This window comes from Bubalus bubalis, chromosome 21, assembly GCF_019923935.1.
Source record: "Bubalus bubalis isolate 160015118507 breed Murrah chromosome 21, NDDB_SH_1, whole genome shotgun sequence".
NCBI lineage: Eukaryota > Metazoa > Chordata > Mammalia > Artiodactyla > Bovidae > Bubalus > Bubalus bubalis.
This window is the reverse complement of record NC_059177.1, coordinates 53,073,774-53,091,628: the sequence shown is the minus strand read 5'-3', so window position 1 is coordinate 53,091,628 and position 17,855 is coordinate 53,073,774. Positions and strand designations below refer to the sequence as shown.

Sequence of the window (17,855 nt, the reverse complement as noted above, 5' to 3'; positions counted from 1 at the left end):
GAAGTACAAAGCTGCTTGAAGTTCTGCAATTTTGCAAAGACACACATTCAACATTTAAATTATGGGGTTGACTTCTCTTTTCCTCCCTCTTAGGAACCAAGTATCCAATTAAGCAAATGCGGTAGAGTCAAATATTGGTCTTCACAGGCACTGAGGTGATGTCAATTGTCAATGGCCACAATGTGTCAGCTTCCTGAAGGCATCTGGGCTTCTGAGTAATATGAGGAAATTACTGGGGTGTGACACTATTTCAAAGAAAATGCACCCAATCTTCCTTTTGAGGAAAACCTTTTAAGAAGTGAAAATAAAATGAGGGGTAGATACTCTTCATATAGTAGTTATTAAATCCCTGTTTGGAGCTCTGTGCAATTATGCAGCTCTATGCACATTGTTCGGAGAAGGCGATGGCACCCCACTCCAGTACTCTTGCCTGGAAAATCCCATGGACGGAAGAGCCTGGTGGGCTACAGTCCATGGAGTCGTGAGGAGTCGGACACAACTGAGCGACTGCCCTTTCACTTTTCACTTTCATGCATTGGAGAAGGAAATGGCAACCCACTCCAGTGTTCTTGCCTGGAGAACCTCAGGGACACAGGAGCCTGGTGGGCTGCCGTCTATGGGGTCACACAGAATCGGACACGACTGAAGTGACTTAGCAAGCAAGCAAGCAATGCACATTGTTACAAAGTAGGAAGGGGCAGAGACCTGGGAGGCTGGGGAGGGTGAGAGATGAGAGGGACAGGGGACATTGGGGACTGAATAGTGTGGTACCAAGAAGGTTCCGAGCAATTACCACTACCCCACAAAGCTTCATCCCAAGTCTTTATAACTACCAAGTCTTTATAACTTATAACTATTAGAAGCTACTCTTTTTGCTTAATATGAAAAGCAAGGCTCAGGGAGATGGTGAAGCACTTACCTGGCATCTTCTGGTATTTATATACCTGTGTTTTAAAACTGTGCTCACTGTGTGCACAGGGCCCCTCTTGAACAGAAAACTCAAACTCAGCATTTTCTCATGGCTCCCACTCCAGCCTCCATCCCCGCCCAGCACTACCTCCTGCCTCAGGAATGCTGATGCTGGATGTTCTTGGAAGAAGCATCACTCCTTTTCTTTCCTGTCTCTTTCCCCGCTCTTCTCTCTTCTCTTCCCTCTCTCTTTTCCTTCATCAATTCTTTTCACAAAGAATAGTTATTCTTATGGTGTGCTCATTTGAAATTCTGGAGAGCGCTGAAAGAAGGTACAGAACAAAATAAACCCCCAAGGTGGTGCTTTGTATGGCATCCTCAGAGTCACGCCGAAAGACCATTGCCCAGAATCCCCTGCAGGGTCCAGGTGAGCGCCTGCAGGAAATGACTGCCGTGTGAATTTCAAGAGCGAAGCAACAGGCACAGTGCTGTGCTCTGAAGGTGATAGCAGGGGCCGGTGTGCTGGCTTACAGGCTCCCCTGATGTGTGTAGGGGAGTGTCTGCACCCAGAGTCCACTGCTCCTGCGTCCTGGGGCACCGAGGCATCACCAGGCTGAAAGCGCAGGTTGCCCTGCAGGTCCCAGTGTATCCTATGGGCTCTGGTGGTGCCCTCTGGAGCCCTCCTCTGCAGGGATGACTCAACACTGGATGTGGAGGCAACAGCCTGCACAGACTCACCGACTAGCTCCCACAGCGGTACACACTCCAATTCCCGAACAAACCCATACCTCCAAAGGTTCCCAAGCTTTCTCAGTTCATGGTGCCCTTATTATCTTCATACTTTTTGTTCTCAGTGTCCTGGACCAAAATACCCAACAATTCCACTTCTTATATGGTTAGATCCAAACAACTGAAGCATGCTTGAAAAGACAATCCATATAAATCGAAAAAAATAATGTTAGTTTTTTTAGGGGGGGGGGCACCCTGCACAGCTTGTAGGATCTTAGTTCCCTGACCGGGAATTGAACCCAGCCCCTCAGCAGTGACAGCACAAAGTTCTAACCACTGGACCACCAGGGAGTGCCCTGATTTTATTTTTAAACAGTCAGTACCAGTGGGATATGTGCAGCTGCTGGGCGTGGCCCAGCTTCTCAGACCTTGGAATCCCACTGGGCACTGCCATCCTCATTTCCTCTTTCTCACTGCTTATCTCAAACAACTGGAAACCCCGCTCTGCAAAAGACGTGACAACTTCGAAAGGCATGTACTACAATCTCATATTGGAATTGTCAACTACCTCACACTGGTAGTTCCTGTGGTGTCCAAGAAATGTCAGGTATCAATTTACAGCTCTTGAAAACGGAAACAGTTCCACAGCACTCTGGTGAATGCACTGAGACCCCTGGGGGCGGGGGAGGGGCAGCGAAAGGATAGAAGATCCAGCTTAAAGGGAACCTCACTAGATAGATCTGGGACAATCTGTGCATCAAAAGAAACACAATATTAGATGGTATGCCACTGGAGAAAAAAGGGAATCAGGAGGTGGCAATAATATACGTAAATACACACAGAAGTGGGATAGAAAAGATTTAGAGTAGACTGTCAGCTAATAATAATCACTTATGAATTAACATGTACAAAATACAGTGGGGAAATTTGGTAAACACCTTATAAAACAACTGATGAAGTTTAACATCTTTAGTCGTGAGGCGAGTTGGCACCATATGCCTCCTGATATTGCAAAGAACACAGCATCACTGCTGTGATTTTCCTGATTTTTTGAATAATGTGAATCTAATAAACGGGAGAACATCAGTAAATTCCAAACAAGGAACCACCTGTCAGGTTAAAAAAAAAAAATGTGAAAGTGTAGTTTTTTGTGTTACAAAGTGATGAAGTCACAAAAGGCCCATATTCTTGAACGAAGGAAACTAGAAAGACAAGGTGACTACACGGAACAAGTGGTTCCAGATCCTGGGACATTAAAGGACATTGTTTGCAAAGTGGACAAAATCAGAAACAGGGCTGTGGATTACATGGTGAGTAATCCATGTAATTATTCGCCGCACCCATGTTAGTCTCTAGATTTTACTGTGCAGGAGTGCTTCCTTGTCTAAATAAAATTATCTCAAAGTATTATGCTAACAGGTGATGAGGATCCTATTTGCAACTTGCTCTCAAAGAGTTCTACTCTGATGCTGGGAGGGATTGGGGGCAGGAGGAGAAGGGGACGACAGAGGATGAGATGGCTGGATGGCATCACTGATTCGATGGACGTGAGTCTGGGTGAACTCCGGGAGTTGGTGATGGACAGGGAGGCCTGGTGTGCTGCGATTCATGGGGTCGCGAAGAGTTGGACACAACTGAGCGACTGAACTGAACTGAACTCAAAGAGTTCTGGAGAAAACACAGTATCTTTCTGTCTAGGATGAAATGGAGACAAGAGTTAAGAACAACAATATAATGAGGCAGGGCTCTGATCACACAGGAGCGGGGAGGGGAGGGAATGGGAGACAGGCATTCCCTGTTGGGAAGGGCTGGAGGTGTCCTGAGTGACCAAGGAGGTGTCTGGCAGGAGCAGTCAGATCTCTCATCTGATGGAGCTGGAGAAAGGTCACCCCCACTTTCCTTCCTGTATTTCATTTAATCCTCAGAATAGCCTCATAGTGTATATACTACTCTAATCCTTATTTTATAATGAAACAGTCATCCATTCAACCAGCAGTTACCGAGCTTGCTATGTGTTAAACTTCATTGAGTTTACACAAAACAAATGTTAAGTGTGATTGGTTGTCTGTGTGTGTGTGCACGTGCATGCATTTAGAAAACAATACTGGAAGGTGATGCACTAAATTACTAATATGCTAAGAGGCTGCATTTGAATAGTGGAATAACAGGTGCTTCCATTTTCTTCTTTGGGCTTTTTGCCTGTTTCCAGCTTTCTACAAAGAACATAGATTGCCGTTGTAATAAGTTTAAAAATAAGTATTATTTCAAAACTTGAATTGGAGAATGTTGTGAAATAGTTCTCATTGTGATACTGTAGTGGATCAAATATTATACTTTGATTCAGTGTTATTTTACCAAAGTAGTAGACAAATATTTCTTAATTCCATTAAACCTCCTCTTCACACTGCAGAAAAGGCTGGCAGGGTTACATGTGGAGAGCTGACCCTGACCTTACCCCTGAGGCCTGTATTCGCCCACGTTTCCTGTGTGGAAGCATAAGCCCAGTGCAGACTGACCGCTTCCTCCTGGCACACAAATTCCTTACACCTTCATGACATCTTCTTTGCATAAAGAGGAAAACACAGTAGGTCCCTGAGTGAAAGAGCGATTTGATAAGAACCCCAAACTCTAGCGTCCACCAGAAAGAAGCCGCTCAGTGGTGTCACTGTGTTGTTAGGTGGGACCCCCGTTCACTTAGGCTGCTTTCTGACTGAGGGGGTCCTCCCCCACCTTTGCTGTCCTGGGCCCATGGGCTCGGAGGCAGGTCCCCCTGCCCGCCGGGGCTGGGCTGACGTCCATGCACCTGTCCACTGCACTGTGCTAATAGCTCAGGGAGGGCAGACGGCCCTTCTGCACCCGTGTCTCCTGGGTCTCAGGGCGCTGGGTTTAAACAAAGCAGGTCCTTGGTCACTGTTGCCGGACTGAATTGATTTGCACAAACAATCATGAGGACACTGGCAAATGAATTAGGGTTCATTCCAGCGGTAGAATTCAGCGCAGGTCCCAACGCCGAAGCTTAGAAATGATTTATTGCCTGGGAAAGTGATCCCAACATGCTGCTGCTTAAAGACAACAATAGTAGAAGAGTAACCACAGTCAAAGGTCATCTTGCTTATAAACATAAATATGCACAGGGAAGATAAAACTAAAAGATACATCTAAGAATGTACAGTGCTGTTTCTGCCTAGGGGATTATGAATGATTTTGACATTTGTTTGTCTTTTTTCTGTTTGTATTTTTAAGCTTTTCTAGTAAACAATTTATGTTATTGGAAAAATTATCTTTTAGAGAAATGTACAACTGAGGGAAAAGGGAATAAAGACATGTCTCACTTCAGGCGAGAGCTGAGCTGTTAAGGACCTTTAGGGTAAATGAATTTCTTTGAGTTAAGGGCTCCTTGACTTCCTACACTGACCGAGTCCCCACCCCTCCTGGTAGACGTTGCCCTCCCTGCCTGCCTCAAACCCGGTCCACTTGTACACCAGGTCACTGTTCTGGTGCTGGGTCTAAGATGGCAGCCAGAACTCTGATCCATAAACTACAAGGCCTAGGATGGAGGTCCAGAGGAAGAAAAGCAACCCTGTCTCCTGTTGCCTCATAATAATTTCCACAGTAAAGCTGTCAGAAATTACTGCTGCATCCCTCAACTGACAGGGAAGAGAGATTCTGAAAAATATTCAGAAAGACAGAAGTACAGCATCTTATACGTTTTGTCTGTGTCTAGCCCACTGCCTGAATTCTTCCAGTTCAGTAGCTATAAAAATTCTACCCAAGGGCTTTCTTAGCTCCACTACCAACAGCAGTTCCCCAATCCTATTTAACGCTAGGTGTCAAGTTCTTCCATCAGGAGCTCGAGGTTCCTCACGGTTTCCAAGCGCCATGGGGGTTGGGTGGAGGGGATGGAGGAGGCTGCAGACTCCTGCTTGGCTCTCAGCTCAGAGCAGAGGCAGCTATGGAAATCAGTTTCCAAGGTTACCGGTGTTGAAGGCGGTGGATGCTCAGTGGCTGGTTCACTAATTAATGTTAATGTTCACAAATCTGAACTCCTGTTTGGGACTAAGCCCTTCTCTATCATCCTTTGTCCCAGTCTTCTGTGATGTCCCATTTCATTTATTCATCTCCTTTCTACAAAAGAGAAGTTCATGGAGAAAATTCAAATGCCAGAAGTGATTTTGTCCTGAGCAGCTTGGAATCCCCTCAACCCCATGTGGTTAGAATTCCACATCAGGTGACAGAGTTGCTGGGAGACCAAGCTGCCTCCTCCCCAGCCAGCATGCCTGGCAGGTCGCTCTTGCTGGGTCTTGCCTCCGCCTCCAGGGGCCTGAGTCAGAACCCAGCAGAGAGTTCATGCTCGCCTGTGGAGGGAGACATGGAGCTGACCCTCTCCAGCCTCTCTGTGGAGAGGAAGGGGAACCACTTAGCCAGGTGCACAGCCACCAGCCGGTGGAACAACTGCCGCAGATACTTGCGGAACCTCTCGCCGACAAAGACATAGATCACAGGGTTGACGCAGCAGTGAGTGTAGGCGATCACTTCCGTCACTTGAATGGCTAGGTCCAGCTGTCTGCTCTGCTCACACTTATGGGTGAACAGGGAATCCTGGAAAGCGGCAACAAACACACTCAGATTGTAGGGCGTCCAAAAGAGAAAGAAGATGATCATGATGACAAAAATCAGACGCACGGCTTTGGCCTTCTTCTCATTTGGTCTTCTGAGCAGAATCTTTATAATCCCTGCGTAGCAGACAATCATCACCAGCAGAGGCAAAACCAGGCCCATGATGTTCAGTTTCAGAGCCTGGAACTGCTTCCACCTTGTGAAGCTTTCAGGAGGAAAATGAAGACTGCAGCTGTGGTGGGTGAACTCCCACTGGGTCTTGGAAAAGTACATGCCGGGGACAGAAGCCAAGATGGCCAGGACCCAGACGACAATGCTGGTGATGATACCAAAGGTGATAGTCCGAGCCCGCAGAGCAAACACAGCATGGACGATGGCCAGGTACCTGTCGATGGTCAGCAGGATGATGAAGAAGATCTCGCTGTACAAGCCCATGAAATAGAACCCAGAGAGCAACTTACACATGGCATCTCCGAAAATCCAGTCATCCTTCACCTTGTAGTCGATCCAGAAGGGCAGCGTGAAGAGGAAGATGAGGTCAGAAATGGCCAGGTTGAGGAGGTAGATGCTGGTCATGCTTCTGAGCCTCTTGTATTGCATGAGGACCAGGACCACTAGGATGTTGCCGATCAGGCCAATGACAAACACCATGGAGTACAAGGGGGGCAGCAGCTGGGCCCCAAAAGCCCTCTCCTGTACCTTCTGGCATGGGGTCGTGTCCCCATAGTCGTATTCTGTGGTCATGTCATAGTCCTTTGCGGTGGTTGAAGTTTCCATCCTGGCTTCTCCCACGGGTCAAGGGAAATGTTTCTGTATGTATTTGCTGTTAAAGGCAGTGGGCTCTGGACAACAAAAACAAGGCAGTGAGTATACGTCCTTAACCCCTGGGCAACTGTTTACTAGTGCCTACTGTGTACCACGCCCTGTGGAGCAAGGGAGACCCAGGTCCTCTGGACTTGATGCAACCTGTAGTCTACCACACTAACAAGCAAGGCGTGCACACATGGCTAACCCAAGTGCTCCGGCAGTGAGTGCTCTGAAGGAGACGTCCAGAGGATGGAGAGCGCAGACAGGGGAGGACAAGGGAGGCCTCACGCATGTTCACGACCAAGGCTTCCTGAGGGCTTCCCATGGACTCGGTGTTGGGCTCAGTGATAAACAGCCCTTGAGGGGGCACCATGGTCATTCCCCACTTTAGAGGTGAATGCACACAAGTTGGGAGCAGTCAGGACACAAAGCTGCTGAGAACAAGAACTGGAGCTCAAACCCTGGTGCGTGCCACTCTCAGGCCCATTCCTGAACCCCCTGGCTCTCCTCCCCAGTCACAGGGCAGTGACTGCACTGTGGCGTCCCCAGCGAGGCTGGGAAAGAAAACAGTTCTGGCCGAAAGTCCAAAACTTACTAGCAGATCTTTCTGGCTTTGGGGGCTAAAAAGATTCTCAGCCAGGGGTGATACAGTGTCGTGGGGGCACAGGTAAAGGTGAATGTTTTTTCGGTTGTCACAAACACTGGGGGTCACTACTGCCATTAGGTAGCCAGGGCGGAGGATGCATCGCGATGTAAAAATTACCCTACAGCAAACACCAACAGTGCTGCCATAGTGAGATCCTAGGAGGCCAACCATCCGCCGGCCTGGCCCACGCCACACGGTCCTCTGTCGTCACCCAGGTTCTCCGAAGACCCCCTGAGACAGCCGTGAGGAGGAGTCAGTAACAGTCTGGGAGGAGTGGGGTGATTTGGTAAGGAGAGAGGGCCCTGGGGAAAGAAAGGCTCAGAACAGCCTCAAGGCAGGAAGTGTCACATAGTGACCAGACACAGGGCGGAATTCTCCTAAAAAAAAAAATCTTTAGATATTTTCTAACCAGGGTTGCCTCAAAACAAAACTACTAGATAGCCTGCCTTTGTAGAAAATCCCCAGCCCCTGCTTTTCAGCACTCCCTTCCATCCTTTCCAATCACTTATTGAAGACTCCTCCCCAAAGGGAGCACAGGTTTTTGTGTAACCTACCACCTCTATGACTTCATATAATTTAACCTACTTCCCTGAGCCTCGGTTCCTCATCTGTAATGTGGGAAAGTATCCTTACCTTGCAGGGCTAATGTAAGGCAATGTCTGAGCCTTCCCCTGGAAATTATCAGGTTCTCAGTAAATACGAGGGGACCTCCTTCCCTGCAGGTGCCCTGCTCTGAGGCCTGGTGCCACCAGGATGCACCCCACTCCCTATAAGTCTCCCTGTAGTTAATCTGGAAAATGAATTCTGCTTGAGAGTGATGGACATTGACAGTCCTTTCCATCTGCACTGCACTGTGAACTTTCCAAAATGCTGCCATCAATCTAACTGATTTGACCTAAACATCCATCAGTAAAGTGAGTGGTACCTGCAGCATAATTTCCATATAAAATCTTCAGACTCCAGTGCTCCTCCTTCCACAGAGCTTAATGAATGCTTCCTGCTCACAAAATTCACATTTCTGCAGTGGCATTTGGAGATTAAGGCACAGAGGGGTGAGGTGCTGCTAGGCCCCCCAGGCTGGGGGACGGTCATTTCCCATCCAATCCATCCTTAGGGCTCTCTCCTCCATCTCTGAACTTGCATACAGCCAGTCAAGCCTCTTTCTGGAGAAACCCAGGCTGCCACTCACTAAACAAGCTGTGCTGGCAATTTCTGATTTCTGCTGCCACTGCCAGTGCCGACAACTTCACGTGGCAGTCAGCACTTCCGGGTGGGTTCTCAGGCTTACTGTGTTAGCAGGGGCAGCACAGACAGCAAGGGGTGCGAGGCTGAGCCCGTGAGCCCAGTTTCCGGGGAATGTTGGCAAAGGTGGAGGCAAACTGCGTCAGCACCGTCAGGGGCCATCTGAACAGAGTCACCTTCACACCCACTCCCACCTTCAAGCCAGGTCACTATTCCCCCACTTGCTGGGCACCAGAAACAGCTCCTGGGCATGTTGTCCCTAAAGGGAGATGGACTGGAGTGAGGCCCTGGAGGCGAGACCCAAGGAGCATGTTGCCATGTCACGTGCCAGTCCGTCTGCAGCCTGCTACTAACGTCTGCCCCAGGCCGCTGCCCCAGTGGTCCAGCGCCAGCACCCTTTATCCTAGGAGTTGGTGAAGCCTCTGGACAGACAAAGGGCCATCTGTGGTGGTGGAAGATGCCCAGGCCTGGTGCGGTGCAGGAGCTGGCTTCTACTGGTTCATAAGAGCCAGCCATGTGCAGCTGTTCTGCATCCAGCCTGCTGGTGACTTGAAGTCAACCAGAATGGGAATATTTACACATGGGAATAGGCCAACACTAGGAATCAGGGCACGTTTCTCAGGAGAATTAGCTGATAAACACTTACCAGTGCATCCATGCCCTTCAGTCTGAATAGCCTAGAGTTGTCCTGGAGCCAGAGTGGGGACTTAAGGGTCAGTGAGGGGCACAGAGCCTGGTGGTTGGCTGTGCAAACTTCTGGGGATTTTTATTCTTGAAAGTCTGGGACCCTCCAGACCTACTGGAGGAAAGGCTGAAGTAGATACCTCCAAGTAGCCCCCGTGTCGCTTCTCTTCAGAACAAAATTCTGACCTTCCTCTTCTTTAGAACAGAATGGATGCCCCTTGCCCTCCCCTGCAGGCCCCCCCCCCCCCCAAGGAGGTCACCTGGCCAGCTGCCTACCTTCTGGTGGGTGAGATCTTACCTTCTTCAAAGACAGTCTACAGTCCTGATTTTGGGGCTCCTTGAGTCTAGCCTCTTAAGAAACTGTCTCAGTATCAGATCATCTTTGCATCTGCAAAGCTTTTACTAATTAGTATTATCCTTTTGCTGCAATTTCCTCTTATACCGTGTTTGGTCTTTGAGTACATGGGGAAATTTGGCAATTGTCAGTGTCTTGAATAGCTTTCGCCAGAAAGTATGTTAATAGTGGGCTGACTTTTTAATCAGTCATCAACAAGCAATCATACAAGAAAGTATACTGTTTTTAGAAAGAAGAATCAGCTCAAAACAAAAACAACACCCTATTTTACATCTCAGCACTCATATAAATCCAACCATCCTCAGTATTGCTATACAAAGCACTGCCTTTCATGCATTGGTGGGTTACTTAGGCATTTGACTGGCTCTCAAAGAACTCCCCATCTCTGTGGAGACGGACTGTTAAACAAGTCATGTCCTGCAATAGGAGAACTACAGTCCAATCTGGCCACATGCAAACAACGGTGCCTTAAAAAATAACTGACAAGACCAAAGAGACAAATTCTACTTACTCTGGCTTCAGGGGACTGTGTCCACGAAGTGTTTGTTTCTGAAGCTTTTAGATGCTTTAAGAATTCAAGGTCAAGGTCCTGAGTGAGTCGGAAGTTGTCAGTTTCCTGTGTGATGATGGAGATAGAACTCCGGGTCTCAGGCTTTCAGAACAACAAGAAGGGGACAAAGATCTTCTTTCTTGTACTGCTGGGTGTCCAGTTCCTGAACGCCAAGTTCACTCTAAGGTTTTTTCCTGCTCACTCAGCTGTACTTCTCCTCAGGCGGCTCTGCTCTAAGGGGATTGGGTGGTGGGGCTGGGTGGAGTTGAGCAGGGTGAGGTGGGTGGCAATGAATGTTTCTGGAGCTTCTGAAGCAATTGAGTTCTTGCCCTCAGTAAGTAGTCTTCCTCTTCTTCTTTTTTTTTTTTTAAAAGATTGCAAATGGAAGGATTTAAACAGAAAATCCGGGTTCTGGGTCTTCAAAACAATCTGGCTCTACCAGCCCTAGAAGGGCAGGAGGTCATTTCTCTTCGGCACCCCTATGTGCCTATGCCAGCAACTGCTCACTGCCCCTCTCTGCTCCCCAGTCTGCCTCACAAGCCCCAGGGAGCGGCTCTGTGAGGAAGAGCCTCCCACCTGGAGAGAGTACAGGTCTGTTGGATGGCTGTCGCTGTCTGGCCCCTTCTCTTTGATCTTACAGATTTCCTTTTTGCGTCTCATCCATGACAATTGATTCTGACCCAGTCCTCTCTTTGCTTCTCCTTCCTGTCGCAATGTCAATATCCTAGAAAGCTTATGCTCTGTGTAACCAAGAAGGGTGAGGCCAGGCTCCTGGGCTGCAGGGATCCTGTCTGTCAATGAGGCGCACCTTTCAGATTCAAAAGCTGCACCAGCAGGTTAATTTCCAAGAGAGGGGATGCAGCATCCTGACCTTGGAGCGCTCTCTGTTGCCTAATCCTGGGACACACTCTCTCCCTCCAGGGCCAAGGAAGTTGCTTCTGGTCCCAGGTCACATTCAGACACCAAAGCCCAATGGGTGAGTGTCCCACAGATGGACAGAAGGGCCTTTGGGGTGTACAAGTGGGTCCTAGGCAGTAGCCCTCTGCCACCTCCCCATCACCCCATCTCTTCCCCCACCCTCCCACTCCATTCCTCTTTGTTTAATTTCCTTCCCCAGGCTCTCTTTCCGCCACCCTTTCTCACGCCATAGGCTCTCTTGGCCCTCCAGCCAGAATTCTACAACCCCCAACCTGACAAACCACAGGGAAAGGTCCAGTAGTCCTTCTGCTCTGCTCAGCTGCCCCCTTGTGCTGGGTCAGGTTGCAAAGTCAAAGAGGGTGCTGTCATCCATGCAGATCTCTCTCATCCTGCCCAGATCACCAAAGAGACACTTCCTCCATGAAGCCTTCCTACTCTCTATAGCAGGAAGTCATTCGTGGCAGGCAGGTGGTGGAGCTCAGAGAGTTTTAAGATTTTGAGGGGGGTGGTGGTGGTAGAGTTTCCCTTATTCACACTTTATCGTATAGGTTGGACATCTGGACAATAAACAGCAAGGCACCACTCAAAATAGCTCAACAATGAAAAAGAATAGAAACCATAATTTTCTGGGCTTCCCTGGTGGCTCAGTGGATAGGAATCTGCCTGCCAATGCAGGGGACATGAGTTCAATTCATGGTCCAAAGGATCCCATATGCCACGCAGTAACTAAGCCTGTGTGCTATGATTACTGATCCTGTGCTCTAGACCCTGGGAACCCCAGCTACTGAGCCCACATGCCCTGGAGCCTGTGCTCTGGAATGAGCAAGGTCATCGCGATGAGAAGCCCAGGCACTGCAAAAAGAGAGTAGCCCCCACTTGCCACAAGGGAAAGCCCGAGCAGCAATGGAGACCCAGCACAGCCAATAAATAAATAAATAGCAACTATAATTTTCTAAAAAGAAACGTTGGCTGTTAGCTCAGGTTGGGTACTACTCTCTAATGCTCTCTTGTAATAATCCTTGATTTCACTTTTCACATGCATCTCTTTTTTCACAGCCTAATAAACAATCTCAAAACTTTGGGGCTTAAAATCACAAGGAGATTGTTCTATGATTCTGTGAGCTAGGCGGATGTTCCCACCTAGCCTCACTCCCACATCTGATGGTGGGCGCTGCTTGCTGACTGGAGTGCCTCAGTTTTCCACGTGGCTCTCGTCTTCCAGTCGGCCAGACTGGCTTTGTGCATGACAGTCTCAGGCATGAGAAGAACCTATAACGCATCTCTAGGAAAAGTCTCTGAGGGCACAGAGGATCACCTGTGCTGCAGTCTATCACACAGAGCCAAGCTACAGACAAGGCAGTCAGGAAATAGAATCTGCCTTTTCAGGGGAAGAAATAAAGCCACATTGTAAAAGCCAGTGTGTACTGAGATGGAAGGGCTCTGAAGCCATATTTATCTTCTACCAAAAGCACAGGCTTCCTCTAGCTCCCTCACCCGGGGTTCCTTGAATTCCTGTCCTCTGATGGGCCTGTCTTGCCCCATCCTTAGCCACTCACTCCATTGACCCTCCCTAATCCCGGGATTTTAACCGTCATCGACATCTGTGTCCTTTTGTCTCGGGTCCCGACACCCCAGCCCCTCACGCCCCGCCCACCTTTACTCCTCACTCCTCGAGCATCTCAGCTCCAGGGGTTCTCAGGTCCCGTCACCCCAGCCCCTCGTGTCCTGCCCTCCTTTACTCCTCACTCCTCGAGCATCTCAGTTCCAGGGGTTCTCGGGTCCCGACACCCCAGCCCTTCGTGCCCCGCCCACCTTTACTCCTCACTCCTCGAGCATCTCCGCTCCAGGGGTGCTTTGACCCCAGTGTAACCAGTGACGTGTCAGTTTCTCCTGACCCTCAGCCTCCTCCTGCCCTTACTTCCACCTTAGAGTCCAGGGGCCATCATCACAGTCCCTCCCGTACAACATCCTCAACACCTTCACTCTTTTCTGATCTGGTTGTGTCCACCTGGCACAAACCCAGTCCTGATCAGATCCAAATCCCCACCAGCACCTTGAAGTTGAATGTGGCTGGAGGAAACCACACAATGGAACTGACTGGGACTCCCCTAAATTACTGATGGCCACATGCAAAGGGTCCCTCATGCCCATCAATGGCTTTCCCCCTCTTAGACATGTCACACTTTCTGCCTTTTCCCTGAACCTCCAGCACCACCTCCATCATCCTCAGTCTTAGCTGATGACCTTGTTCCCCATGTCAGCGAGCAAACAAAAGGCTCAGAAGAGACTGTTTACACATCCCACCTCCCTTCCCATCCACGATTCCCTGGCCCTTCTACCTGCTTCCCTCCTGCCATGCGGATGGATTCTCCATGCTCCAAGCCCATCTCGTCCACGCTGCCCGGGATCACATCCTCTCTCATCAGCACGAGGGCATCATTCTAGTCATCGTCTCCAGTATCACCAGTTTTTTTCTGTCTGCCAGATTATTCCCATCAGTATACACACAAAGCTCTTATTTGATCTGAAACAAATAAGTAAAGAAACACACAAGTTAGCAAGCAAAGTCTCCCTTGATTCCACTTTCAAGTCTATTTACTGATGCATTTCTTTTTAAAAATATTTTATTTATTTGGCTGTGCTGATTCACAGTTGTGGCACATGGGATCTTCACTGCGGGATCTGTAAGTTGTGACATACATAATCTAGTTCACTCGCCAGGGATCAAACCTGGGCCTCCTGCATTGGGAGCAAATAGTCTCAGCCACTGGACCACCAGGGAAGTTCATCTAATTACTGATTCATTTCTGCACAGCTCTTTGCAGTACTCAAAAGAGCTGTCTTTATTTGCATCCAATTCCACTTCACCCCAGTTTCTAGAACCTGCTCTTGCCTAGCCCCCAGTGATTTTGTCAGGGTCATCAGTGACCTTCACGTGGCTAAATCCAATGGTCAGCTCTCAGGCTGCACTGGACCTGACAGCTCAGCACATTTGACACCATTGTTGCTCCCTCTTCTTGATACTCTTCCTCTGTGAGTGCAGGATCCCGGTCTCCAGGCTTTTCCCTCATTTCACAGGCAGCCCCTTGTCAGTTGCCACTGTTGGTTTCTGCTCAATCTTCTGGCTTCTTTCCTGGTACACACCAGGCCATGGTCCCTGAACCCCTCTCCTCCCAATCTACAGTCACACCTTTGATGGCTGTACTCTCTCTCATGGCTGAAAATGTCATATCCTCTCTGAAGAGGTCCAAATGTACATCTCCAGCCTGCCAAGCTCCCTCAAATCTAGGCTCATACCCAACACTCTGCTCAATGTCTCCACGTGGTTTTCTTGAAAGCTTTTCAAATAGAATTCCTGATCTCTCCAAATTTTATTGTCACTGTCATCCACACCTGGAGGTAAATGGCAGCTCCCTTCTTCTGATGGAAGCTACCAAAACCTTGGAGTAACACTTGAATCTACTCTTTGGAACCTGACTTGCGATCTTTTTGCAGAATCTGTTGACTCCACTTTCAACATACAAAGACTTCAATCCCTTCTTGCTTCACCCACTGGCCCCAGTTTGGTCCAAACCAAGCAAGACCACAGTCTCTTTCCAATACAGCAGCTGGAGGGATTCCTCAAGGGTTGCTTCAGGTCAGGCACACCTGCTCCAAGTCCTTACAGTGGTCTGCAAGGCACTTCACCACCTGCCCTCCTCCCCTCTCTGACTTCATCTATTAGTTTCTCCTTCGCTCACTCCGTTCCAGCCAAACTGGCTCCCAGGATGCCCCTGAACACGCCAGGTGCCTTTCCACCTCAGCGCCCTTGCACGTGCTGTTTCCTCGGCCAAGATGCCCCTCCCCCACATGTCCGGAAAGCCTGCTCCCTCACCTCCTTCATTTCCACACGCGTGCAATGCTTTCTCAGGAGGTGTTCTCTAACCATCTTATTAAAATTGAATCTCCTCTTCTCCCACCTTAGAAATCAATGACCCCCCTCCCAGATTTACTTATCACTTCCTGGGTTACATATATTTAATATGTAGTTATTGTCCACTGTTTCTCTCAGTGTAATGACAGCTTCCTGAGGAATGTTCCCTCTTTTGTCCACTGCTGTAGCCCCACACAGCAGGTGCTCAGTAAACATTGTTTTGGCCATGGTGTGCAGCATGTGGGATCTTAGTTCCTTTACCAGGGATGGAACCTGTGCCTCCTGCATGCGGAGGGTGGACTCTTAAACACTGGACTGCCAGGAGTCCCACAGTAAGCATTTCTGAATGGCTAAATTGCAAGAAATTTACAGTCAGGATACCCAGAGAGCACATTAGCAACAGCTCTGCAGTTTATCCAGGACCCAGGGCACTACCATCTTTCTAACACACACGGATCAGCGCTGTGTATGGCCACGAGATGGCTGAGCTCATCCAGGCATGATGACATCTAACAAAAAGTGCTGTTTCTTCCTGCTGTTGGTTCTTAGAAACAAGGAAGCTCACAGCCGTTTTGTAAGAAAACATCCACTTGGGAGCTGGATTCTCGGCAGTGAAACCAGGAGACAGTCCCTCCACCTGGCCTCCCTGGGTAGGGCTAGGCAACAGTGACACAGGGAAGGGATCAGCCCCTCTCTGTAGTTCTTCTGCCTCAGGGAGCTGCTCAGCAGGAAGCAGACACTGGGGGGCAGGATTTGAGAAGCTATGAACAAAGGGGGAGCACTGTATCTCCTCCCAGCCTCCTTCCTCCTCTCCACAACCTACTTGAATACAGGGGCCTCTGGGGGTGGTTCCTGTCCATAGAGCCCAGAGCATGGCCACTGAGCCCACAAAAGCGGATGCCAAGGGCTGCTAACCAGACGGTGACAGTTCCCTGAAACAGTACCTACAAGCACGGGGTGCTGGCTCACTGCTAGGCGGGAACTCAGGAAGGAATGAAGACGGTGAGTATGATCCTTTCTTTGTACCTCAGATCTAAGCTGCAGACCATCACATGTACACGTATGCACCCACCAACTCTATCTGCTCTGAGAGCTCTAATCCATGGTTGCTGCATGCTGGTATTCATTCCCTTCCATCTCATTTCTCACACGTCTACCAAATGCCCTCTTTCCTTGCCTGTTGTATGTGCTAAGTTGCTTCAGTTGTGTCCGACTCTTTGCGACCCTATGGACTGTAGCCCACCAGCCTCCTCTGTCCATGGGGATTCTCCAGATAAGAATACTGGAGTGGGTTGCCATTGCACTAAGGGATGGAACCCATATTTCTTATGTCTCCTGCATTGGCAGGTGGGTTCTTTACCACTAGCACCTTCTGGGACGCCCCTTTGTCTGTTCAGTTCAGTTCAGTCAGTCGCTCAGTCGTGTCCGACTCTTTGCAACCCCATGAATCGCAGCACGCCAGGCCTCCCTGTCCATCACCAACTCCCGGAGTTCACTGAGACTCATGTCCATCGAGTCAGTGATGCCATCCAGCCATCTCATCCTCTGTCGTCCCCTTCTCCTCCTGCTCCCAACCCCTCCCAGCATCAGAGTCTTTTCCAATGAGTCAACTCTTCGCATGAGGTGGCCAAAGTACTGGATTTTCAGCTTTAGCATCATTCCTTCCAAAGAAATCCCAGGGCTGATCTCCTTCAGAATGGACTGGCTGGATCTCCTTGCAGTCCAAGGGACTCTCAAGAACCTTCTCCAACACCACAGTTCAAAAGCATCAATTCTTCGGCGCTCAGCCTTCTTCACACTCCAACTCTCACATCCATACATGACCACAGGAAAAACCATAGCCTTGACTAGATGGACATTTGTTGGCAAAGTAATGTCTCTGCTTTTGAATATGCTATCTAGGTTGGTCATAACTTTCCTTCCAAGGAGTAAGCGTCTTTTAATTTCATGGCTGCAGTCACCATCTGCAGTGATTTTGGAGTCCAAAAAAATAAAGTCTGACACTGTTTCCATTGTTTCTCTATTTCCCATGAAGTGATGGGACCGGATGCCATGATCTTCGTTTTCTGAATGTTGAGCTTTAAACCAACTTTTTCACTCTCCTCTTTCACTTTCATCAAAAGGCTTTTTAGCTCCTCTTCACTTTCTGCCATAAGGGTGGTGTCATCTGCATATCTGAGGTTATTAATATTTCTCCTGGCAATCTTGATTCCAGCTTGTGTTTCTTCCAGTCCAGCGTTTCTCATGATGTACTCTGCATATAAGTTAAATAAACAGGGTGACAATATACAGCCTTGATGTTCTCCTTTTCCCATTTGGAACCAGTCTATTGTTCCATGTCCAGTTCTAACTGTTGCTTCCTGATCTGCATACAGATTTCTCAAGAGGCAGGTCAGGTGGTCTGGTATTCCCATTTCTTTCAGAATTTTCCACCATTTATTGTGATCCACACAGTCAAATATGAGTTAGGCAATGCCTGGATCTA

At 48.8% G+C, this 17,855-nt stretch overlaps 1 protein-coding gene across 2 annotated transcripts; it reads right to left on the bottom strand.

Annotated features, from left to right (window-relative positions):
• Window positions 1-4,649: 4,649 nt before the first annotated feature.
• CCR1 (C-C motif chemokine receptor 1) lies at window positions 4,650-10,836 on the bottom strand. 2 transcript variants are annotated; one of them, XM_006071551.4, is made up of 2 exons: window positions 10,501-10,836; window positions 4,650-7,097 (listed from the first exon to the last, which is right to left on the bottom strand). In XM_006071551.4, exon 2 carries the CDS (start codon window positions 7,030-7,032, stop codon window positions 5,965-5,967), a length of 1,068 nt encoding a protein of 355 aa, XP_006071613.2. In that variant the 5' UTR covers window positions 7,033-7,097; window positions 10,501-10,836; the 3' UTR covers window positions 4,650-5,964. The 2 variants fall into 2 exon arrangements, with proteins under 2 accessions (XP_006071613.2, XP_045019920.1); XM_045163985.1 differs by lacking the exon at window positions 10,501-10,836 and adding an exon at window positions 9,597-9,620.
• Between the last annotated feature and the right edge of the window lie 7,019 nt (window positions 10,837-17,855).

Excerpts from the sequence above, each read along its gene's own strand:
- CCR1 (XM_006071551.4), bottom strand. The coding sequence starts at position 7,032 with ATGGAAACTTCAACCACCGCAAAGGACTATGACATGACCACAGAATAC.